At 37.4% G+C, this 26,367-nt stretch overlaps 1 protein-coding gene across 1 annotated transcript in view; it reads right to left on the bottom strand.

Moving 5' to 3' along the window:
• Positions 1–25,856, bottom strand: part of LOC107601227 (acid-sensing ion channel 2-like) — a 376,228-nt gene extending 350,372 nt beyond the window's left edge. Inside the window, exons 1-2 of the mRNA XM_016293320.1 lie at positions 25,795–25,856; positions 23,153–23,775 (exon numbers count right to left, since the gene is read on the bottom strand). Of these exons, the coding sequence (XP_016148806.1) occupies positions 23,153–23,758 (606 nt within the window). The 5' untranslated portion in view covers positions 23,759–23,775; positions 25,795–25,856. The remainder of the gene's footprint in view (positions 1–23,152; positions 23,776–25,794) is intronic.
• Between the last annotated feature and the right edge of the window lie 511 nt (positions 25,857–26,367).

The raw sequence follows: 26,367 nt of genomic DNA, 5'->3' as shown, positions 1-26,367 counted from the left end.
TGTTATTTTTTTCAGTGTAGATTTTGTCAAGATGTTGTCTTACTAAAACTGTTGACAAAATCCTCAAGGTCCTATAAGTTATTTTGCTACCCAGCATGCACATTTAAGTTAGTAAGAGCTTTAGCTGTGCCACTCAACTCATACACAGCTGTGACAAAACAGCTATTATAAAACACTACAAACAATCATTCCAACAACTGCTGAATAATGAATGCAACGAGAACCTAGGCCAAGTGCGCCAGCTTCCACTCATCAGGAATCACTGGGAATTAAGGATAGGCATGAGAACCAGAAGTACTCAGTCAGAAGTGACAGCAATGACTGATCATAAAACCCAATAATAATAAAAAACCTTTGTGATTAGATCAGCATATTAGAATGATTTCTGAAGGATAATGTGACACTGAAGACTGGCGTAATATGCTGAAACTTATAACTTATATTTTAAAATGTATAGAAAACAGTTCTTTTAAAATTGTAATACTATTTCATAATATTACTTTTTAGTGTATTTCTGATCAAATAAACGCAGCCTTGGTGAGCAAAAATCTTGATGATTACAAATGCATTTACAGAGGATTCACGCAGAGATTATTAATAAACAAAGCAACAGACAGAGTCAGTCTGGAGGCTGGTTATCACAATGACGTGAGCTGAGTTTTTATAGAATTGTATATCTTAATTATTATCTGGGATTATAACAGGGATTATCTAAAAACAATCCTTTCTAATTTTCATTAAGCACCTGCTATCTTAATGGGTTTAGGATAACAAGCATGTCTGTACTGTATACTCCAATCACTCAACATGACATTACTGTGCACTATAATATAGATAACCTCAATCTCAACTGTGGCACGAGGCCAAAATGTACATTTTGTATTTAAATCTCAAAGTCTGAACTGCTGCCCATTCACACAGAGGGTCCAGCCTGTGACTGTGATTCTTGTGCCATGTGACAGTGTCAGCGGTGGTCTGGGCCTTGGATGTGGAGAATGCAAATGTAGCTGTGAGATATTTTTGGGGCTCAGCCTTAATCCAGATTCTGTCCCTGTGTGCCACAACATCTTCTGAATAATGAATGAGACGAGAATCCAGGCCAAGTGTGCCAGCATCCACTCATCAAGAATCACTGGGAATTAGGGATGGGCGTGAGGACGCGAGAACTCAGAAGCAACAGCGATGATCGATTATGAAACCATTTCTTATTGGTTATGGCTTTTTGTTGAAACATTTCACACTGATTGCAATTCAGCAAACATGCCAAACGTGGGCTCATTTTCAATTTTGTGATTGGTTACAGCGTCGCTTTCACATGAACTTGATGCATCAGAAATCAATTTGTGTCAACACTATACACTGTGGCTTTCAGTTCGAGGAAGCACAGAGGAGAGTCTCTTCTTTTCAAACAGTTAGACAGAATGCAGTTGAATGCAACAGTATGCATTTTTACCGTAACTTGATATTGCATCATAAAAAAGTGCAGAAGAAAGACACATCAAGGTTGTGTAGTCCAGAGGTTTTGACGTCATGGGGACCCCCAGGAGGCCACAAGAGTGTTCTAGGTGGTCTGTGAGAAACCTGAGACAAGCTAATGACCTTGTTTGACCAGCTAGAAACCGTGAAACACCAGCTACCATCAAAAGCTGCCTTTAGATGGATTCATCAAATGGTAAATTAAGGGACAGGCTCCAGATTCTCTTCATACTCATTTCATATCTTTGAAAATCTCTTAAAATCAACATAAAATCTAAATTGGCCCAATTTAATTTTCAAAATACACTTTCATGATTAAATTGTGAATAATTTATTGGTTAATGTTAGAAACCAAGGGCCAGTTGCATAAATACCGTAAAACTTTTCAAATCAAATTAGACAAAAAAATAATAAAGTCTTTAAAATTATTTATTAAACCATAATCACTTGCTCGGTCTCTGAAAGAGCTTTCCAGTCTCCTCTGTTTGCTTTTGGGAGGCGTTGTGCAGTTGTTGCCCCAGGGTCCCACGGTCCTTTAATCTAGACTGCTGAAGGCCACTACTGGTATAAGAGATGATCAGAATCATTAGCTATGTTTACAAATAACGCATTTATATGATGTCTCAATAGAAAAAAACAGCTCTAATGTAAACACCTCAATCAAGCCAACTGAGGAGCAGCAAGGCGTCTTACGAATGTGTGTATTTATTTACATCTTACAAACTGATCAGAGGAAGTGACTGATTATATACTAAATATCTGCTAAAAAAGCTCTTCTGACAAATTTGTCATCGTTTTTAGACAAAGCAAAAAAAAAATAGAATTATGTTCAAACTTTGAAACGAAGAATTTGGAATACATGTATGTGTAAACTAATATATGAATAGGACTGAAATGTCTGAGGTACATATAAACAGAACTTTCAAAATCTGAAACTGACGGAAATTAGTGCATGCCTATTATTCTGTCTCTGCTTCTGTCAAACTGTCTTGTTCTGTCAAATGCTTCACCAACCTTGTTTTTTCAATTTGAAAAAGACCTGAAAGAAAAAACAATCAACTGCCTTATTACGAGCACAACAATGTCTCACTGCTTATGTATTCCACAGGTGCTTCCGTTTAGAGGGACATTGCAGAGATAACAAAACACCAAAGCAGGCTTTTTTCCAACCTTCAAACACACATGCATTCAAAAAACAGTTTGAAAACAAACAGACAAAGCGACTGAAACATTGTTGTGTGGAGTGTTCAAACAGAAGCCCTAATAAATGGTGATGCATTAAAGGAGAGGCTGCAGAGTGTCTCTTAAAGCTCAGTGGATTATTGATCAGGACGTGCTGAGGGATTCTGCAGTCCTCCTGTTCCGGCCTCACTCAAGTGTCCTGAGCACCACGCTCTGTGTTAATGCCTCAAACCTCTGACAGCCCCCTGAACAAACACGGCTCAGTGGGAGAGGATGAAAAAGGGGGAAACAGAAGCCAAGGGGAGGGAGGAGGAAAGAAACGCTGTCAAATTTGTACAAAAAAGAAAAAAGTGGACTGGAGATTGGATTCCAGACAACAAAGGTAGATTCTCAGTAAAGCGCCCACAATTTTTCTGATAAAAAGCGTCATGCCCATTCAAACTGTGCCCCCTCACGATTTTTGAGCCCAGCAAATTCTGAAAGCTTCTGAAATAAATAAATAAACTAGAAAGTAACCCAATTTGGGTGGTTTTGCAACCCACAAATGAATCAAATATGGACAAAACATGTTTACTTGTTAATTTAATCCAGCATAATGGATTGATTTATGATGTTTTACAGGAATCTTATTTTTACCTCATACATGGGTTAATATTTTCAGGTAAACCTAAATTACCAGTTAAAATAAATCCTTTAACATTCTGTAAAATACCCTATACATAACCACAGTGTTTACACAAAACATACTTTATTTTGGATTAATAAAATTCATACAGCATATTTTATAATTTTTTATTCATGTATACATACAATAGTATCTTTTTACATTTAAAATAGTTTAACAAACATTTTGGAAATAAACATTTTAAATTTAAAAATAACTAAACACTACATTTTTAAAACAATATATTCCACTTCCCTCCTCTTTTATACATATTGCCTATTTGCCCCTCAAAGCTCTGGGGTCATTGAGGTCAAATAGACACAAATAGGATTTGTTTCTAAATAAATGCTGCTATTTCGAACTTTCTATTCTTTAAAGAAGCCTGAAAAAGTATGTCTTGATTTATTAAGCAATAAAACTGTTTAAAAATATTGATAATAAATATTTCTTGAAATCAGCATGATCAAGTTGTTAAAAAATGTTTTGTCCTCTTTGGCACTGGCTCATCTCACCGAGGGCAAAAAAGTCAGCCAGGACCATAGGCGCCGATTTATGTTTCTGCCGGTGGGTGCTCAAACCCAACAACCCCACCCCCAACGTGCAGTTTTAAAAATATATATAAATACATTTTCACCGCTGTTTCAACGACTAAATAATAACTGGGCTAAGTTATCATACACATACGCAACAAATTTAATATTTTCAAAAATGTCAATCTCATTACTCAGTAATTAATTAAACCTTGGGTGTTAGTTTTTTTCTACAGTATACGCCGTTGGATGGTGCGTTTGATGAATTTACTACACAAAATGTATCTTTCGAAGTGAAACGCATGGACTGAAAATACATTATTTAGTAACCAAATAATACACACACAATAATACACAATAATCCCTTTCTATGAGGGTTGCTCTTCAAATAAAATAATTTAATAAATACCTGTTTACAATAAGCACTTAGAAAAAGTATGTCTTGATTTATTAAGCAATAAAACTGTTTAAAAATATTGATAATAAATATTTCTTGAAATCAGCATGATCAAGTTGTTAAAAAATGTTTTGTCCTCTTTGGCACTGGCTCATCTCACCGAGGGCAAAAAAGTCAGCCAGGACCATAGGCGCCGATTTATGTTTCTGCCGGTGGGTGCTCAAACCCAACAACCCCACCCCCAACGTGCAGTTTTAAAAATATATATAAATACATTTTCACCGCTGTTTCAACGACTAAATAATAACTGGGCTAAGTTATCATACACATACGCAACAAATTTAATATTTTCAAATATTTCATTCTCATTACTCAGTAATAATGTCAATCTCATTACTCAGTAATTAATTAAACCTTGGGTGTTAGTTTTTTTCTACAGTATACGCCGTTGGATGGTGCGTTTGATGAATTTACTACACAAAATGTATCTTTCGAAGTGAAACGCATGGACTGAAAATACATTATTTAGTAACCAAATAATACACACACAATAATACACAATAATCCCTTTCTATGAGGGTTGCTCTTCAAATAAAATAATTTAATAAATACCTGTTTACAATAAGCACTTATTCACGCATACACAGGACAAATTTTGAGGGCACACACTATCTGCAAGCCGAGAGATTTGTGCTGGCACCCTCTTGTATTACAATAATGCACTCTTGACATTTGCCATTAAAATAACGCCAAAAACGGCCTCAAATGGACTATGACAACGAGAATAAAGTCGTACAAGCTACAATCCATTTCTTATTGGTTAAAACGAACAGAGACTAGGCGTGTAGGATCGGCGCCTATGGCGCCTATGGCCAGGACCACTGGTGCCCCTCTGTTCATTTTAATGATAGGTGCACGATGCAGTGTTTCAGATGTAATGTTTTGAGTGTGAACTGACGCAGTCAGTTCTGTTGCTACTCTTCTCACGTCCACATAAACAGAGGATCAAGCCTCTGTATGAAAAGCATCTCGCTCATCTCACAGCTGGTCTGTTTACCTGCTCGACACACAAACAGATTAATACTCTCTCCCCCTCTCCCCTATCTTATCTCATAAACACATGCACACACACACACAGATTAATGCTTTCTGTTTCAATATGTCAGCTACACACAGGCACACACACTGAAATGACATTCTGTTTAATGTTTCTGGAGTTAAAAAATGACATGGATGATTCTTAAGGTGCTTAGACAAAGTTGTTGGCTCTGCTCTCATATGTCTGCTGTGGGATCACCTTGTTAAAAATGCCTCATCCAATCTAAACAGTAAAGAAAAGTCGAGACTCAGTTGGTGGGATATGACCTCATAACCAGGCCCACAAAGAATCCACACAAAATTTGGCTCATTTGATCATGCATTCAGCTATGAATGACAGCATAGTACCCTCAGCTTATTCGAACACATTTCACCATGGATAAATCCATTCAGCTCAGATAATGCGAAACAGTCTGCAGGTTCTCTGTGAGCCTGTTTTTGAGCAACGGATTACATAGAGTGTCAGTGATTGATTAGCTGTTGGTGTAACTTAGACAAGCAATACATTACACATGGGCGGTTTTAGACTAATGTGTAATGACCTGGACTACAAACTACAAGGTTGCTGGTTCAATCCCAAATTGGGCTAGATCACAATCAAGACGCTGCGCGGGATGAATAGTGTCTGGCAAGTGGCAGAGAAAAATCAAGGGTTTAAACTATCCTGGTATGTGTCCTAAGCCATGTGTGCCTCTGCATCAGGGCTGATGTAATTTGTGGATTAGTCTTGATTCCCACCATTTGTTGTTCCGTCAAAAATCTAATTGAGGCTAAGAGTGAACTAGAATCGGATTTAATTTAGTTTAATTTAATTTATGCATTTAGCAGACACTTTTATCCAAAGCGACTTACAGTGCATTCAGGCTATACATTTTTTACCAGTATGTGTGTTCCCTGGGAATTTAACCCACGACCTTTTGCGCTGCTAACGCAATGCTCTACCACTGAGCCACAGGATTGACCACAATGGCAGGGATACGTGTGAGCGACAGCAGAAAATACCTTAATACCGGTCTTCTCTTCTCACTGTGACCAAACGATACAAACACTGACAACATGATACACACAAAACTCCAAAACAATGCTAAAACTAGTCACACCAGTTTATTCAGATTGAATGGAAAGTATAACTCGCACCACCAGCAGGCTGGACACAGGACTAGAAATCTTAAATCTCATTTGCTGATGAAATTCAGAATAAGAACTAACAAAAACACCTACATCCTACCTGCATCACTGCAGTGTACATTTATGCTTTTGGTAGGGAAGGGTCCACAGGAATGCATAGTTTCATTCTAAAATCTAGTTTTTCCACACACACAAAACAAGAAGAACTGGGGCAAAAATCCACAAAGATTAGTGTGACCGAAAGTAGGCTGCATATTTAAAAACTATTAATAAATATTACTATGTTCTGCATACTTAATATACACTGCAAATTATTATTATTATTAGAAAAATATAAAAAAATGAAATATATGAAATACATTTCATGCATCTAAACATTTTATGAAAACAGTATAAATTTGCTATTGTTTGATTTGCTTGTCTTGTAAAGCATTCTCTTTAACCCTATAACGCTTATCATATTTGAAGCACAAAATTCTAAGGCCTCAAAATTATCAACATAATTAAAACCCTGTTGAAAAACCTGTTGTAATCTTTTACATGCCTTCTGTCATCTGAGTTTATACTTTTTTTAAGAAGTAAAAGGCCTTTTAGTAAGAATGTCTAACATCACGTGTGGTATACTGCTTTGATGCTTCAATGATTTTTATAAAGCAAGCATAAGAATAGTATTGTTAGTAATATTTCAAGATGAACAAACTGGACTGAAGTAACTTAAGATTACTTGATTGTCCAATTATTTGTTCATCTTTCAATCTTTATTGTTTTACAGTGCATTATATGTTTTTCTCATCCCAATAAACACTACAGAGCTTTGATCATAAAACTAAGCATTTAAATACAATAATATTAAATGTTACTTTTGGGCGATAGAGAGTGACAACTGATGTAGTCTGCTATGCTGTTTATGGATTTACATTAAAAGCACCAGAATTTCATCTTTCTTTTTGACCACATAAATATCAGCAACTGCATCAAATTGCATATTTTTACTCAGTTTGAGCCCCTAAATAAAACTGAGGTGTTTTTTTTTATCTGTGGGTATGAGCTCCATGTTCTCTTATATCATTATCTCTATGAGCCATAAAAGCCTGATGTATTAAATATGACACTTGACAAAAAAACATCTGAATAATTTTATTTTTAAGATTATTTATTTTGTCTAAAGGTTCAATAATCTGTTCCACAAAAAGAAACTGACTATTATTTCATAATAATAGACTTTACAGTGTTAAGAACACAGACATAGTAAAGAGTACAATAGAACTCTGTCAATTACATATTCCCTTTAAAGATTAACTGAGAGAGACCTAAAAAAAAAGAAAAAGAAAAGCAGCAGCAGAAGAAAGTGGTGAGAAGTTCTGAGAGCAGACTCATGGAAAATCACTGTGAGACAGAGACAGGGGAAGACCTGAAAAAAAACACAATGTCTGATTACAGGAGAAACAAAATGTCAACGGTCATGTGACAAGACATGATTTGAGTGCTCTAGATCCCAATGAAAAGTCAGTGAAATGTTACAGTATGCACTCATACATAATACAGTATTCTTATGATGTTACTGTGCTGTTAAGTGTCACTTCAGTTCCTCTGGATCGTCAGGAACAGACGTCTGTCCTTGAGGAAGTCACAAATTAGACACATTAGGTTTGGTGGAGATGCATGTTTGGCTTACTGGAGTAATATTACATCCCTTTATCTGCATTTGATATAGTGTAATAAAGAGAGTCAGGCAGTTTATGAGACAGCTGTGTCCTGTGGGACAGCTGTGTCCTGGATATGTCCTGTCAGTGGAGCTTCTGGTTCCAAGTAAATTATGCTTTTCTTTAACTAGACTAATGTTTTCCAGAGCCGGAGCCAGTTTATATTTATAAAGCATAACAATGAGATTCCAGTAGTGAAAAACTCATTGATTTTCTCCACAGAGAAATTGATTTTTTTTTATCAGTAATGTATAAGTCTTTCAAAACAGGCCTAACATGAGCTTCTGCAGAAGCCACAAGTCAATGTGATTTCAAAATTGTGTTTACAAGTCAAGCTCTCAGTGAATATCAACACTATCAATAAATCCTGAAGACCACAAATCAGAAAAATCTGTTATTGTGACCTTCCACCTTCCATGAAGCACTAAATAACACATAAATTCGATGTCCCTATCAAACAACCTATTTTTTATTTGAATATTTCGTAATACACCTAAAATATAGCTCATTGTTTTAATTTTTTTTTATTGTTTTATATTGTAGAATTGTGGTTCTATCATTTGCAATTAGCTGATTAAATTCTATCATTCGCAAAGCTTCATGGGATAGTGGTTCATTCCAACAATCGTCTCCTGTTTTGTGTTTGAATCCATGTAATTGACTGAATGTAAACCTCAATAGTGATTCACACTCAAAAATCAATTCTGTTTTTAATAATCACATGGGGAAAAAGACAATTGTTTCGACTCGCATGTGATTAATAAAAACAGTAAAAGCATTGAGGTTTGGATAGTAGGCCGAGTTCATTCCCTGAAGTACTCGTTTTCCCAGTTTTCCAGTAATGTTTCTGATTCCTAACTCTTCAATGAAAGATTGTTTTCAATCCCTGTGGAGATGAGTGAAAAAAATACTTCCAGAACCAAGGCTGCTGAAAAAGTGGGCGGACACTGCTGGCTTGCGCTGTATTGCCTCATATATTGAAATTGCATCACAGAAGTTCCTTGCTTTGCATTTCCACTTTAAACGGGCCATCCTGCAACGCATCAGAGCCCAAATCCCATCAGGCGATGCACACTCAACATTAAATCTGTTTTTTATGCAGCATACTGTATCTACAGCCTATCGCAATGCTCAGCACCAAGGACCAATCTTTCCTGCACTGTTTTTGAGTACTGGCACTGAATCTACAGGGCCACGCCAAAGAAATAATATTATGTCCAACTTGTGGGAGTGAATTGAATGTAATGAGATAAACAGACCACGTAGCACAAAATAATGGCGAGAAAACGAATTTACTGCGTTGTGTTTCACACCACGATGCACACGATTCACAAATAAATGAGCTGGTTCTTTCAGTGAACTGTTCAAGGGATGGTTTCATAACAAATCCTTCACTGAATGTACTCACTTACTGAACCACAGGTCATGTACAACTTGAAATGAAGCATGAAATTATTTATGAACTAAAGTTTGTGAAACTTAAACTAATATCCATTCCTTTACTATTGTTCATATGATAATGTATTGTGGTTACGTTACTTTCAACTAAAACCAAATCTAAAACCAGTCATTGAAATTAAAATAAAAGAATGATATGAATAATTAAAATATTATATGAAAACCTTAAACTTAAGAAAACGTAGAAATTAGAAATGTCACCATGACAAATAACTGAAATAAAAGTTTAAGTGTGAACATTTCTTTAAAAATAAGTAAATAAATAAATAACTACAATTCAAATAAAAATACATGAAAGCTAAATAGACATATTTAAAAAACTAATTAAAAAAACAAAAGCACATCACAAATGATTTAAAAAAAACTAAAATGAAAATGAAAACTGAAAAATATTCAAATAAAAGCTCATTCATAACATAACTATGAATTACACCTCTACAAATTGAAAGGTTACAAAAATATATATATTTTTTAATTGTTCAAATGTAACACTTTTTAAGACCTCCACAAATAAAATTAATACCATATGAGTGGGGTAGGGAAATGTCTAACATATTAAACTGTAAAATGTCTTGATAATGTATTGTGGTTACGTTACTTTCAACTAAAACCAAATCTAAAACCAGTCATTGAAATTAAAATAAAAGAATTATATGAATAATTAAAATATTATATGAAAACCTTAAACTTAAGAAAACGTAGAAATTAGAAATGTCACCATGACAAATAACTGAAATAAAAGTTTAAGTGTGAACATTTCTTTAAAAATAAGTAAATAAATAAATAACTACAATTCAAATAAAAATACATGAAAGCTAAATAGACATATTTAAAAAACTAATTAAAAAAACAAAAGCACATCACAAATGATTTAAAAAAAACTAAAATGAAAATGAAAACTGAAAAATATTCAAATAAAAGCTCATTCATAACATAACTATGAATTACACCTCTACAAATTGAAAGGTTACAAAAATATATATATTTTTTAATTGTTCAAATGTAACACTTTTTAAGACCTCCACAAATAAAATTAATACCATATGAGTGGGGTAGGGAAATGTCTAACATATTAAACTGTAAAATGTCTGTAAAAAGCATGATTTAGGCCTACAGTTCAGACAGGTTTTCACACAAACAGAACATTTTATAAAATGATAAACTTCAAAAAAGTCAAAAGTATCAATTATTATATTAATTTAAACAATTATTATCAATCATTATATTAATTGACTAACATATAAATATATTTTACATTAAGCCATATCGCAATTCTTGTCTTTCCGTCCCCAAATTTAACACCTCTTGAAATCACAATTAACATTTTCTTGTACCAAGACTTTTTATGGGCTTAAATTGGAAAAAACCAAGTGTAAAACTTTAAGACTTTTAAGGACCTGCACAAACCCTGCATGTAGTTAATTTTAGGTGCAATGGAGGTAAATCAGGGTATGACATAAAAATAACATTTTGTAGGAAACCTGCCCACCACACACATTTTTCCACCCCGTTTCATCACCTCTTCTCCTACTCTTCCAATGTCTTTTCCTTGCCTTTCTCTGATTCCCACAGAATGAATGTAGGAGTCTGAATTGCCTGTCCACTTGTCTTTCAGTAGAAGGAAAACCTTACAGCTCTTTTCAATCAGTCTTGCTCTCGTTTCTGTGAAAAGACTCTCTGAAGACAGACAGAAACTACATATTAAAACAACTTCTCTCCTTTTTCCAGTCACAGGCTATTCTTAGCACATCACATGAGTGTGTTTATTGGCTGACAGCTGCAAATTAAACGCAGTGTGCTGATATAAGAATTGACGTTCAATTTCACCTGGCAATTACACAAGCATAGCGTGACACAGTAGCTCCCTGAAACATAAATAACTTATCTGGATGTATTCCTCAGAACAAGGTAGCACAATATGTGGTCCAAAGAAATTAATAACATAACTATGAATTACACCTCTACAAATTGAAAGGTTACAAAAATATATATTTTTTTTAATTGTTCAAATGTAACACTTTTTAAGAAAATTAATACCATATGAGTGGGGTAGGGAAATGTCTAACATATTAAACTGTAAAATGTCTGTAAAAAGCATGATTTAGGCCTACAGTTCAGACAGGTTTTCACACAAACAGAACATTTTATAAAATGATAAACTTCAAAAAAGTCAAAAGTATCAATTATTATATTAATTTAAACAATTATTATCAATCATTATATTAATTGACTAACATATAAATATATTTTACATTAAGCCATATCGCAATTCTTGTCTTTCCGTCCCCAAATTTAACACCTCTTGAAATCACAATTAACATTTTCTTGTACCAAGACTTTTTATGGGCTTAAATTGGAAAAAACCAAGTGTAAAACTTTAAGACTTTTAAGGACCTGCACAAACCCTGCATGTAGTTAATTTTAGGTGCAATGGAGGTAAATCAGGGTATGACATAAAAATAACATTTTGTAGGAAACCTGCCCACCACACACATTTTTCCACCCCGTTTCATCACCTCTTCTCCTACTCTTCCAATGTCTTTTCCTTGCCTTTCTCTGATTCCCACAGAATGAATGTAGGAGTCTGAATTGCCTGTCCACTTGTCTTTCAGTAGAAGGAAAACCTTACAGCTCTTTTCAATCAGTCTTGCTCTCGTTTCTGTGAAAAGACTCTCTGAAGACAGACAGAAACTACATATTAAAACAACTTCTCTCCTTTTTCCAGTCACAGGCTATTCTTAGCACATCACATGAGTGTGTTTATTGGCTGACAGCTGCAAATTAAACGCAGTGTGCTGATATAAGAATTGACGTTCAATTTCACCTGGCAATTACACAAGCATAGCAAGACCCAGTAGCTCCCTGAAACATAAATAACTTATCTGGATGCATTTCTCAGAATAAGGGAGCACAATATGTGGTCCTAAGAAATGAATAAAGTGTTGAATCAACCTTGCCGCACCGAAAATTTCAAAACATTGTGTAGGAAACGTGCATGTATGGTTTTATAATTTAGACTTTAACAAGCAACTCGCATCCAACTCATGTCGACTGAACTGCAACTCATTACTTTTGTCATGTCCAAACTGAAATAAACACAGAATTCACAGAATGTCTAAAATGATTAATTAAGCTCCTTGAAAAGCACTAAAAGAAGAAATGTTCTTTGTACATTTGAACAAGAATTGTTACATTTCTTTCTATTTACATCCCTAATCACAGCCCAGACCTTAAACTACAAAAAAAATGCTTCACAGAGCGGTAAAACATCTTTAATTGTCATTGTGAAATGTTCAGGAACATTACAGTAGGTGGTATAGAGCACAGAAGCATATCAATAATGACATTTTATACAGCTGAGCTGAATAAAACACAATGTAAAAAAACAACATTTTATGCAATGCACTGTGTGTGACACAGGATGATCAAGACAAAGCAAGCATGCATTTTTCATGACTACAGCTCTGTGTGTGCTTTATGGCACACTTATCTTTTAAAGGAAGGTGTGAGGGCTGGATTTAATTTAGATCTGATCTTCAAAAACTCCAATTTAATCCTATTTCGTGAGGTGATATAAGGAAAAGAATCATCTAGAAAACAAAAAGAGCTCAGCTGGATCAGTCTTCCTTGCCTTCGGGGGATTGCTATTCAAGCAAGTGAAGATTTTGACAAAGTGCTTGCTGTTCTAAAAGGCCAAAACGAAGAAAAGGTTAAACTCAGCCGGATGAACACAATGTGTGTAAAGATATTCCTGAATGGCACATCATCTTCAAATCAGCAGAGATGTGATCATCAAAGCCCAATTACAGCCCTAATCACACACTTACACACACAAACATGCAAACAAACACTGTCAAGACAACATTGCTGCTACAAGGACATGAGAATGTCTGAACCATTACATAGAGAGCCCTATCGTCCCGCTTCTTTCTGAATCTCACTCTATCTCGAGCTGCTACACAAAAAAAAGTTTAAAAACATTTACCCATTATGCAAGAAATGTCTGTTTCTTAACAGTATCTCACTTTTTGACATTCAAAACCCCTGCTGCTTACTGCTTTATACCCCCTACTGCTTTAATATCTAGTTCCATTGGCAGCAGTGGAATAGAACTGCTTCTTTCCCACTTAGACATCTCTCATCTTCACATACACATGGATTTCTATTATTTAGACACTTAAAATACATTTGGGCTGCTATTACTAGTCCTATTATGTAGTAGTGAAATTGCTGGTTATTGCACGTTGTTGTTGTTGATGGTGCAGTAATTAGTAACTGTGATGTGTGTAAAATGTTTACTATTTGTACAGTGATGGTACCAGACTGTAATACTAGGTGCTTTCACACTGCAAAGTTCTAAGAACTCAGTTCTAGGAACTAGCCAGCATGGTGGTTCCTAGAGAACCAATTTCTCCCTAGGGCCATTTTCTTGATTGCATTCACACCGGCAGCAGGAAGTCTGAAGCAGCTAATAGTGACGTCTTTATTCTCGGCATTTACCAACGTCAGCAATCGGTGAATCGAGGACACCTTGATCGGAGCTGTTTTTGTTGTATGTCGTGGGTTTTGTGAAAATGGAGATGGAATGTAAATGCACAATTTACGTGATTAAAAGAGCGCAAAAATCTGACTAAATCTCTATGAGAACTTGCAGTGTTACATATCATCACAATGCTGAACACAACACTGCAGACAACAGGTAAATGCTGTTATTATCATTGTTTTCCATCTTAATGGAGTAAATATTTTTAGACTGCGTTTTAAAGATGCCGGGTAGCCGGTGTTTTGTGTGTGTTTGGCCAATCAGCGTACACTTACGTCACTGATAGTTCCTGTAGAACTGTTTTAGTGTCTACTCTCAAGTAGGGGCTAAATTAGGTCCCCCGAACAGCGTTCCTAGAACTAAATACATTCCTAGTTCCTGCAGTGTGAACACGACAAAAAGCGGGAACTTCCGCCAATACTTCTAGGAGGAACTATGAAAAGGTTCCTCCGGTGCAAAAGCGCCTACTGTCATACCAAAACTAAATTATTAGACATGTACCATGGTATTTACATGGTCCAAAAATGTTTCACAATACTATCCTGACATTTATCTAAGGAACTCCAGACATAATACAAGGGAGGAAGGAAACAAAATAACGTGGCCACAAATTAAAAATTTGTTCTCATTACTTTTTAATGTGTTCCCTTGTTTAAGGGAATTTCAACTGTGGCCACATTGTACCAATTCATTCCACAAATAGTGACCATGGAAGAGCGAATTAGTACAGCATGGTCATGGTCATGATTCACCTAAAACACTGCTACGATTTACCTAAAACAGGGGTTAGAGTGACACAGAACAAGAGAAGAAAGAAGTGAACAAAAAATACACACAACACACTTTTAAAAGTGCTTCAAAGAACAGAACAGGAAGCTGTCGACATTGCAGGTGGCTCCTGAGGGCACTAAAAACTTTAGACCAAAACTGAGCATTATAAATCTAGACAACAGTCTTACCATACATAGAAAAGGCACCCCAGAGCTTCCTCCCTGGACTATTTTCACTGGTCCGTTTTGCTTTGTAAAGCTTATAAGCCTACAGCAATTATCTGAGAAGATCCGAATAAAACTCCGGTGGCCCTGGCTTGTTTTACAAAAACGTAAAGTCATAGAGGAGGCCACCAGCTCTTACAACCCAAGGACAAAAAAAAGCACTATAAGAAAACAACACATTTTCCCCAACCGTCGACAGCGGTGAGAGCCCCGGAGCAGGGTCATTGCAGGATGTAAGTGAAAACTCAATACTCATGGCATCAGCATACTACAAATGAGTCACAGCAGAGAGGAACGCAGGAGGACATAGAGTCAAAATCACAGACAGCGCCTCAGGGAAGCACTGTGACTCACCACATCTAAAATACACGATCGAAACCATATAATTACCGAGTGCTGTTGTGGTCAATACACAATCATGGGAAGAATCAAAAAGATGGAAATGTTTACTAACATTACAGAGTGGTGGTTTTCCTCTCTCATGCTCCTTACTGAAGTGAAGGGAGCTTAAGACTTGCCGCTGAATTCAATTTGTATTACTCTGTTCTGGCTGTAGATGATGGTGATAGAGGAAATAATACAAGAGGAATAAACCATTATTGGTTATGCAATTGTACATTCATTTTTACATCTAATTCACCATTGCCGTCACTTAAATCTTTAAAAATATTCATAATTTAAAGCTGCAGTCCGTAACTTTTTTGTGTTCAAAATTGACAATTTATATAATAAGGCGAGTACACCATGAATACATTTTCCAAACCGTGTTTTCGGCTTGTCCTGAATCACTACGGTACACCTACAATAAGTGTTTATATTCTGACTATTTTAGACTGGTTCAGGTAGGTACCGCTGTGGAGTATCCCAGTACCTGCGTGATTCGTCATAGACATAAACAGAGAGAAGTAGCGAGTACACCATGAATACATTTTCCAAACCGTGTTTTCGGCTTGTCCTGAATCACTACGGTACACCTACAATAAGTGTTTATATTCTGACTATTTTAGACTGGTTCAGGTAGGTACCGCTGTGGAGTATCCCAGTACCTGCGTGATTCGTCATAGACATAAACAGAGAGAAGTAGCTCAGGCTACAGTTTTCTTCCACAAGATGCCCGCAGTTCTGTTTATTCACTGCTAGAGCACCAAAAGATATGGACTGCCGCTTAAATAACAATGTTATATTAAAGGTGACATATCATGAAAATCTGACTTTTCCAGGATTTAAGTGCTATAATCAGGTCCCAACAATATAATTGGCATCTACCAACCAAGGAAACGGGAAAAAGATTAACCCAGTCACACAAGCCTTTTTCTGCAAGCGTCTGAGAAAACGAGCGCGTCTGATTTCGCTCCCTTGGTGACATGGCGTCCTTATTGTGTTTTCGCAAGCGACAATGGTGTAATGCCATGGCGAAAGTTTGAGCAAAACATGCTAACTGTTCTGTCTTTGGCTGCACAGACGAGCACAGAACACTGTTTAGAGTCCCAGCCTCAGAGGAGACGAGAGAGCAGTGGATTTATTGATTTATTTACTGTATATTGCTGCTGCCACACAGATCTAAAATAAACATGAGCTTTATTTCCCAGCAGTTAGCTTCACAGACATAACCGACTGTTTTTGTAACTCGTGTGTGTTTTTAACGTGAACTTGTGTGTGAATGAGAACTTAGTTTAGTACTCGCATGCCGTGACCTCTGCTTTCTGTCCGTGTGCTTCGGATGTGTGCTCTCAGAAAACCGTATATCAGATGTTTAAACTAATATGGTTTAAAACACATGATTTCAGCACAATAAACATGCTAATCAGAACCAAAACAGATGTTTTTAGCAAGTACTAGCTGTAATCAGTGTTGCCAGATTGTATGGACGATTTCCAGCCCAAAAGCTCACAAAAACCCACCCAAACACCGCCCAAAACTTTAACTGTCAAAATAATGTGATGGAATATGTAAATCAAGGTTGATAAGGGCCATTTTTAACTCCTTAAAAAAAGATAATGTTGACAAAATAATTTAAGCTATATAACGTTAGATAAATTTCCCAGGTAAACGGAGCGAATTGGGGCAAATAGCCTACATTAAAGGGAATTAGGCTTCCGAACATGAATAAAATATTCAAGCAGACACTGTCAAAACGGCAATCAAGAAATGCATAATTTTCAATGTCAGCAGTCAGAATAATCCAATTTAAATGCAAAAAGTGTCCAATGTAAGTGATAGGAAAAAGCAACGTTGCAGGTATTTCACACTCGTTCATGCACACACCATGACAGTGTCATTCATTGATAGGCTACATACTGAATTATGATCCGACAATTAAAAAAAAAAAACAATAATGCGCTTACCTTCATGTCGCTCTATAATTTTACACAGAACTGGAAGCCTCTTGTTAAGTTCATATTGTAGAACATAATACAGAACTTTGCACAGTCAGTTTTCAAGGATTTATCAATCTGGACCGTTTAAAAGATTTTTAAAAAACAGGACCGTATAAACCGACATATTTAGTTTCGGTTTTGATTAATTAATTCAAATGTGCTTTGATTTCGGAGTTGCAGTGATAGAGCCTTTGTGTCATCTCACTCCACAATTCACGTTTTGAGAGTTGAGTCACTCTCCCACTCTTTAACTTATATTTAGGCATTGTGATTACTTGAATATACAGTCACTACATTCAAAATCAGATACATTATAACTTATCACGCTAAAAACTTGTCACTCATGAATCATAACGTCAGTCTGCTGAGCCCTCGTGATAAGTGCGGCTGTCGACGTTTACATCAGCACCAGCGCCTCTGCAGAGTGTGAGTGAGTGAGTGAGTGAGTGAGTGAGTGAGTGAGTGAGTGAGTGAGTGATACAATCAAATTCAAAACCGCCCAATCTGGCAACACTGGCTGTAATGGCGCAGCTCTATTCTAGAAAAGGGGGCGGGGAGCTGCAGCTCATTTGCATTTAAAGACACAGGCCTGAAAAAAACGAATTTTTCTGCTTCCACACAGAATAAGCATTTTCAAAATGTTATAATAAATGATCTGTGGAGTATTTTGAGCTGAAACTTCGCAGACACATTCTGGGGACATCAGAGACTGCACTCTTAAAAACAAACGTTCTTGTTTGGCATTGATGGTTCCATAAGAATCTTTAACATCTATGGAATTTTTCCACTGCACAAAAAAGATTCTTTATAGTATTAAAAGACTCTTTAGAATTATTTTTTTTTAATGTTTTCACCGAAATAAAATGAAACCCCCCTTTTGGAACCATTTTTAAGAGTGTAGTCACAACTTTTCTTCTTTTTTTTTTTTTTTGCCTTACATATTCAGCATTTATGCAACGGTTTGCACAGTATCACTTCAACGTCACATGTAAATGAGGATGTCAGAACAGTCTCAGACTGGTAAAAATTCAGTCAGCGATTTCATTCGTGACCAGTCTAAACGAAGAAGCACTGTACATCACACAGCGTGACATAAAAGATAGTCGATGTCACACAGTCTGGCTTGGCTTTCACCCTACAGTAAAATTATTCTCATATTGCCTGTAATTTCATAAGAAAGTGTAGAAGTGACAGGAAAAATGGATGAACCAATAGGGAATCGGAAAAGGCTAGAGTCAAACTTGGGTCACCTGCACATAATCATCATTACACAGCATGCCAGAGCATGTATCATCAGGCCACGTGTCCTACAAACACTCGTAAGAATATCTAACCTTGTTTCATCATTAAAATGTGATTATGAACACCAGTAACTACATACTAATTTAGCATCAAATTTAGCTTATAAATACAGAAAAGACTTGCTTGATAAAGTATTAGGCCTAACTGTTTTCAAAAATATTACTTTTGATCCAGTGTTTTCATGGTCTCAGAGAGGATCGGTTCGCAGCAAATGCAGTGAACACCATCTCTGCATCTGTGAGTTTAACATGCATTTGGCAATGCAATGTGCTCCAGTTATGCTGTATTTTACATTAGCATAATTTCCAACATTTTCATGGACAGACAGTTACAGCAGTCACTACATTTGTAATGAAAAGTGTTTGTAAACCAGTAGTCACAGAAACATAAAAGGCTTCCCTGCAGTTTTTTGCCAAAATAAACGTTTGAGGGTGTAACTGAAGATCTTAAGATAATTTTACTACTGGAAAAACTATTAATATATGTATTTATTTTTTATTTTACAGTGCAGTTGTATTACAAGTCAATTTTTCTGTAATAATCATAATAATACTAGTATTATTAATGTATTATCATTATTGTAACATTCTAATATAATACAATCACCCTCAGAGCTACCAAATTTTAGATTCACTTGATAAGAAAATACTTTTTTTTATTATGGTCAAAGGTAATTTAACTTCAAATTAACCGTTCAAATTGTATGTCCTTAATTTTGTGACAGCTTTTCCCCGAAGTATTGAAAATAGTACAAATTAGCTACAAATTTATACTTGTATTAACCTATAAGACCTACTCATAATACAAAACTAACACAGATATGAAACAGGAAACTGCTGCTGGTTGACATTTTCTTCATTTCTTTTTTATTTCGATTCCATCCTCTCTAAGGGATAGCACACTCAAGTCCATGTTTGAGCAGAAAAAAAGCACTTAACTAGTACAAAGAAAGTATGTCTTCATCCACGCTTGTGGAATCATTATGAGTGCTTCTATATTCTTTAGTGCCAGACAATTAGCATACATTAGCACCTACTGTATCAGCCCACATGCAGGGCAGAAGGAATATGCAGACACAATACAAATAATATCCTGTTCATGGTCGGCTCTGCATGTGACCAATTTCATCAGGTCATGCCATAACAGACTGACTCCTGCCTTTGATATCTGCTGCCTACACGTGAAGCACTTATCTTAAAAATGGAGGAAATCTTTAAAGTAAAGCGGCTTGCACAGCCATTTGATGTCCTGGCCTCTCAGTGTGTCGGTGAACAGAGGGTCATGACAATACAGCAAGGGCAATACAGTAATATAGACGGGATGTACATTTGACTCATGTGATAATATGTTCATTCTCTCTCTCGCTCTCTGAAGGTACATATAAAGAAGCTTACATCATTCTGGCTTCAGCAGTTGTGATTGCCAGACATTTACAGTCAAATGATATGATGGCAATGCTTATGGTTAATACAAGATAATTGACAACTTAATACTATATATTTCATTAACTGATATAATGTTTTATAGTGATGATTTTTACCTTAAAATGTACAGATAACCACCATTAGCTGGTAAAATAGAAAGCCACATGAATCAGGGTTCATTGTAAGTGACCTGTACATAAAACATGGCCAAAACTCAGACAATGCACAGAGCCATATACATAAAGACAAACCATCACCAGGTTAACACACAATGTTAAAATAATACAAGAAACATTTACCAAACAGCAGAAAATGTGACTCAAATCAATCTAATGTACATTACTGATAACAAAAATGAGCAGAATAAAATGATAAAATGTAATCATGTGATGCATCACGCAGGGACTACTGGAAATGTCCTTTTAAGGTTTTTCATTGTAAATTAGACATATAACTGACTACACATAATGCAATGGTCAATCATTCACAATTTTTACCATATATGGTAAGGTAACTTAAAGTTTTTACTGTAGCATTTTTACAGTTTGTTTTTTTTGTAAAACTTACTAACATTTTTTATACGCATTTTAATGACCATTACTTGCATTACTGAAAGTAGGCTTTCTGATCATCTAACAATCATCCGAGCTGTAAATGTCATGTGACTAATTACTCATCATGGAAACACTCATGGACTGATGGCACCACAAGAACGAGCCCACATTCCCTCGACTAGCACCTGAACTCAATTTAACCTTGATACATTTTTCAGCAGTGTAACAACATCTTGGCTATTTTCAAAATACTAAATAAATTCACAAAACAAGCTACTTTACTCCAAAAAAGTCACAAGGCAGCTGAACCAATCATTAAACACACTCTCCCATAATGTCTCTCTCTCCTAAGTAGAAAGTCCAATTCATTTTAGCAAATTGGTTTGTTCAGACAGTTCTTTTCAATTAACCAGTTCAAAAAAAAGATTCAGGGCCAGAAAGTCCCTGCATGCCATTTTACATGTCATTTTTTAAACTGAAATATCAAATAAAAAACTGTGGTTTATCATTACTAGTTACATAAGAGTTTTTTTCAACTTTTTGTCCCATTAGCTTTATTTATATTAAATTATTCAATACAAATTAATACTTAATTAATTGATCCAAATTAATGCTTCGTCCTTGAGTTCCTCACTATTTTTGTATCAGATACTGTCACATATTGTAAAATCATTCTGATATAAAAAAAGTCCCTTAAATAGCTTCAATGTAGAGAACTACTTTTTGTTAGAAACCAGCAAGAACACTATAATGCCTGTTTGCTGCAAACATTGACTCATACTGTACATCATCATTGAAAACAAGAAGAGACAGCACAAAGCAACTGAAAGCAAGCTGGTGCATGGCATGTGTGTTCAAGTTTGTTTATAATGTGCTTGTGTGCCCACGTGTAGCGACTGAGGGGGGATAAACAGACCTCAGCCCCTGAGGAGAACAGCAGCACTCCAACTGAGTATCAACCCTTATCATCTCAGCCCTCAGTGCTGAGAAAAACACATTCTTCACACACAGCTGCGGCCAGCATTTACATCTTTACTCCACTTAACCACTAAAACCACTTTAACCCGTTTGAGAATATCCTAGAGTGACAGCTTTCTTGATATATTTTTGAGCAACAACTAGTCAATTTAATTTCTGATGTAGCCTATAAAAGTAAATGGCTCTGTCTCACAAACCATTTCTTGTTGCCGTAGGCATGGTGCTGACACCGAGGCTGCTTCAATTTGTAGTCAGCAAATAATGCTTCCAAATATACTTTGAAATGGTTTTGTTTGCGTCTTCCTTGGCCAAAATGCATTGCGAGGAGCTCAGTGAACATTGTGGATGAAGGATCGAGGGAGATGCTGATAATAGCTACATAAAAGAGTTGTTTTATTCCAGAATCATTAGCAGGCTACATGTAAACAACAGAACGAGACGAGAGCATCAGCGAGTCTCATGAGGTTCACATGAGGACCAGAACGTGCCTGAGTGGCTGTTAAGAAAGTTGCTGCCTATGAAGATCAGTGGTTTATGAGATTCTGTTTCAGTTATGATGCAGTTTATGTAGACGGAAGCCATCAGTGGTTGGTTTTAAGACGGTGAACGTGATTTCACCAAGTACAACATGTTCCTGGATCAACATCCTTGTTCATCCTGGAACAACATTCCTAACAACCAATCAGAATTAAGGGATAACTTTTCAGGAAATATCTGTTTTAGGCTTACGATCAGGGTCAGGTGCTTCTACACCCTTGGTAATCAGCTATCATTTCACACTGTTTTTAGGAATAAATTATGGGTAGGGACTGGGTTAAGTCTATATTTTTGGACAGTTATGTTGATCCAGGATCAACAAAAGATGTTGATCCAGGAACATGTCTTACTTGGCAAAATCACGGCGACCTTTTGAGACAGAGCCATTATGTCTTAAACATAATTTCTGGAGAAAACCAGTTCCTAAGCTAGAACCTGTTCTGAATCCTTGTAGCGTTTTGGAAAGAGATGCAATGAATCCTAAACATTCCACAGAATCACAGTTAAGATGAAAACATCTGCACCTATAGAGTGAAAACAAGCTGCACACAGAGTCAGAGAGTAGCTTAATAGAGTAGTAAAACTCTTCACTCCACAGCTTAGCATCCAGAACTACACCATCAGCAAGAATCAATATCATCATTTCTTTACAAACCTTTGAAACAGCTGAGCAACAAGGATAATCTTTAGAGCTAACAACACTGAGCCCATAATGCTTTAGTCCACAACAGCAGAACACATTTTTTCCAGGTCTAGCGAGCCTCAAAAAAATACCTTATAAAAGAAACACCTTGTAGAAACTCACCGTTTTGAAGTCCTGGTGGCTGCACTCCTGGCCCTGGAAACGGCAGTAGAGCATCATCTCCTTCAGATCGTGGCCCACTCGTTCAGTGAACTCCTGCATGCTGAAGGGCTTGGGCCGGTAGTTAGTGAAGTTGGATTTCTCTGTGAGAAAGGCCAGCACGTGGGGCTCGGCCAGGTGCGGCTCAGGGATCTGCAGATGCACGTCCAGCAGGGCCAACAGTTCTCCGGCGTGGTAGAGGTCATTCTGCGTGAGACGCGTGAAACGGTAGGCGTTCAGATTACAGACGGTGACTGCGGGAAAGACTAGGCTGCCAGAAACCACAGCATCCACACTCGTGACGTGGGGGTAGGAGAGGAAGTAAGCCAGCCGTTCGGTACTCTCCAGGACAAGTAGCACCAGGCTGGCCAGCAAGGCCGCACTCCAGAGCAGACGGCGTGAAGTGGAGCGGTGAGAGGAGGAGGAAGAGTAGGGGAAGATGAAGCGTAAACCATGCAGGGTGCTTCGATGGGCAAAGGACTGCCAAGACGTGGGGCCTCCCAGGCTCCCCATGCCTCCGCTCTCGGTCTCACGGCTGGCCTCGCTTCCACAGCCCTCCTTCAGGTCCATCACTGACACGCACACACCTGCAGGCAGACACACAGCGATTGTCAGCTCAAGCACAGGCACCTTCTGGCATCTGATTCTGGCTATATTTCACTTCATTAGAGTTTTACAGACACATCAATAATATATCACGGAATACAGAGTGTTTCTTGAAGCGGCGGGTTTGACACAAACATGAAGAGACACTGTGACACTGTAAGGCTTTATGAAAAAGCATAAAACTGAATGTAGACACCAGTGAGAGAGAGGATTTATATAACATGAACCCTACTGACCAAAGAAGCTGAAATGGCTTTAGACACAGAAAGAAGAAAGGGAAGACGTAAAACTGAAAGAAAAAGAAAAAGAGGAAAGATGGAAGGAAAGAGAGAAAGACAGGATGGAAGGATGGGATGGATGAAAGAGAAGAAGGAAGGAAAATGAGAAAGAAGCCAAGAAGGAAGGCGGGCAGGAAAGCAGCCAGAAAGTAAGGAGGGAAGGAAGGAAGGTGAAAGATGGGATAGAAAAAGGAAAGAAAGGAGAAAGATGGGAGGGAAGGAAGGAAGATGGGATGGAAGAAAGAAGAAGGAAGGAAAATGAGAGAGAAAGAAGAATAAGAAGGCAAGAAGAAAGGCGGGCAGGAAGGAAGGAAGGAAGGTGAAAAAGATTGAGACACCAGTGAGAGAGAGGATTTCTATAACATGAACCCTACTGACCAAAGAAGCTGAAATGGCTTTAGACACAGAAAGAAGAAAGGGAAGACGTAAAACTGAAAGAAAAAGAAAAAGAAAAAGAGGAAAGATGGAAGGAAAGAGAGAAAGACAGGACGGAAGGATGGGATGGATGAAAGAGAAGAAGGAAGGAAAATGAGAAAGAAGCCAAGAAGGAAGGCGGGCAGGAAAGCAGCCAGAAAGTAAGGAGGGAAGGAAGGAAGGTGAAAGATGGGATAGAAAAAGGAAAGAAAGGAGAAAGATGGGAGGGAAGGAAGGAAGATGGGATGGAAGAAAGAAGAAGGAAGGAAAATGAGAGAGAAAGAAGAATAAGAAGGCAAGAAGAAAGGCGGGCAGGAAGGAAGGAAGGAAGGTGAAAAAGATTGGGTAAAAAGGAAGAAAGCAAGCAAACAAGGAAGGAAAAAAGGTGAAAGATGGGATGAAAGAAAAAAGTGAAAGGAAGGAAGCAATGAGGGGAAGAATAAAAAGGATGGGATGAAAGAAGGAAGGAAGGAAATGACAGAACGAAAGATGAGGCAGAAAGGAAAAAGAGAGAAGAGAGGAAGGTGAAAATGATGGCGTGGAAGGAAGCAAGGAAGGAGAAAGATGGGATGAAGGGAGGAAGAAAAGATAGAAAGAGAAATAAACATGAGAAGGTAAAAGGAAGAAAGAAAGATAAGAACGCAAAGGAAGAAGGTATGAAGAAATGATGAAAATAAGAAGAGAAAAAATAATTTCAGCAGATATACACTAACACATAGCTCAGACAGAGACCCCCTGACATCATAGCCAAACTGTCTCCTGTCCAATCAGAGAGAGCGACACACATACATTACAGAAAGAGAAAGACAGGGTCCATTGAACACTAGTAGTCCGAGATACTCCTTTAAATAAATATCAGGCTGGACCACACATCACACACACACATCACTGAGTGAAGGAAGAACAGATCTTGCTCCAGTTAAGCAGTGTGAGAGGGTGACAATGGAGTGGAAGATGCTGCCCAAGGGTTTCCCTCCGTCTGTCTCTCCACCCACTCCATCATTTCAGCCCCTCCAAATGCCAGGATCCTCCTTCTCTACACCAGCTCCTCCTTTTACGTCTAGAGATATCTCTCTAACTTTCTCCCACTTGTTTAAAAGATGTTAAGACAATGCCCAGAGCAAAAACAGCATATATTTCTGAAACAAGTTTGGCATTATAGTATTACTGCTTAAGAGTCATGCCGATAAAGCTATTTACACTAAAATGAAATATGAAAAGCAAATAGTACAGAGCTTAAAAACTATCCCATCCCCCATAAACACATACACACACGGTCACTGGACATCCAAAGGCGATTCTTAGCACCTCACGTAGCCAAACGACACAACATCCAGCCTTACATGAGTGAGTGAGTGTGCGTGTGTGTGTGAGAGAGAGAGAGATAGAGAGAGAGAGAGAGAGAGAGAGAGAGAGAGAGAGGCAGAGGGAGGCGGGTCAGAGAGGGCTGGAGAAGATGTTGTCGTTGATCCTGAGTCGACGGAGAGTTTAATAACCAGCTTCTACTAGTCTCGCGCTTCCCGCGCTAGTCCAACCAAACCATCACGCGTCCGGTGCTTCACGCTCCTCGCCGTATCCACGCGAGCGATAACTCAGCCGGTAGAGAGATACCCGCACACTTTCACGTGTAAAAAACGCAAACTGAGGTAAAGAGAGAGAGAGATGCTCGTTCGCTCTTGCTCTTCACGAAACGCTGTGCCGTCTTTCCTCTCTCGCGCTCGCTTTTCTCTCCTCTCCTGCCGCGTGCGTTCATACTCCACTCCTCTCCTCTCCGCTTAGAGCGTGATGGATGGATACAAGAAGCAGATTGTGGGTAAAGGGAGGAACGGGGAGACTGGAAAGAATCAAATACGAGAGAGGGGAGAGCAAGGGAACACAGAG

The sequence above is a fragment of the Sinocyclocheilus grahami genome, unplaced genomic scaffold, assembly GCF_001515645.1.
Source record: "Sinocyclocheilus grahami isolate Dianchi unplaced genomic scaffold, SAMN03320097.WGS_v1.1 scaffold302.1, whole genome shotgun sequence".
Taxonomy (NCBI): domain Eukaryota; kingdom Metazoa; phylum Chordata; class Actinopteri; order Cypriniformes; family Cyprinidae; genus Sinocyclocheilus; species Sinocyclocheilus grahami.
The sequence above is the reverse complement of the archived record's forward strand: the minus strand, read 5'-3'. Positions and strand labels throughout refer to the sequence as shown.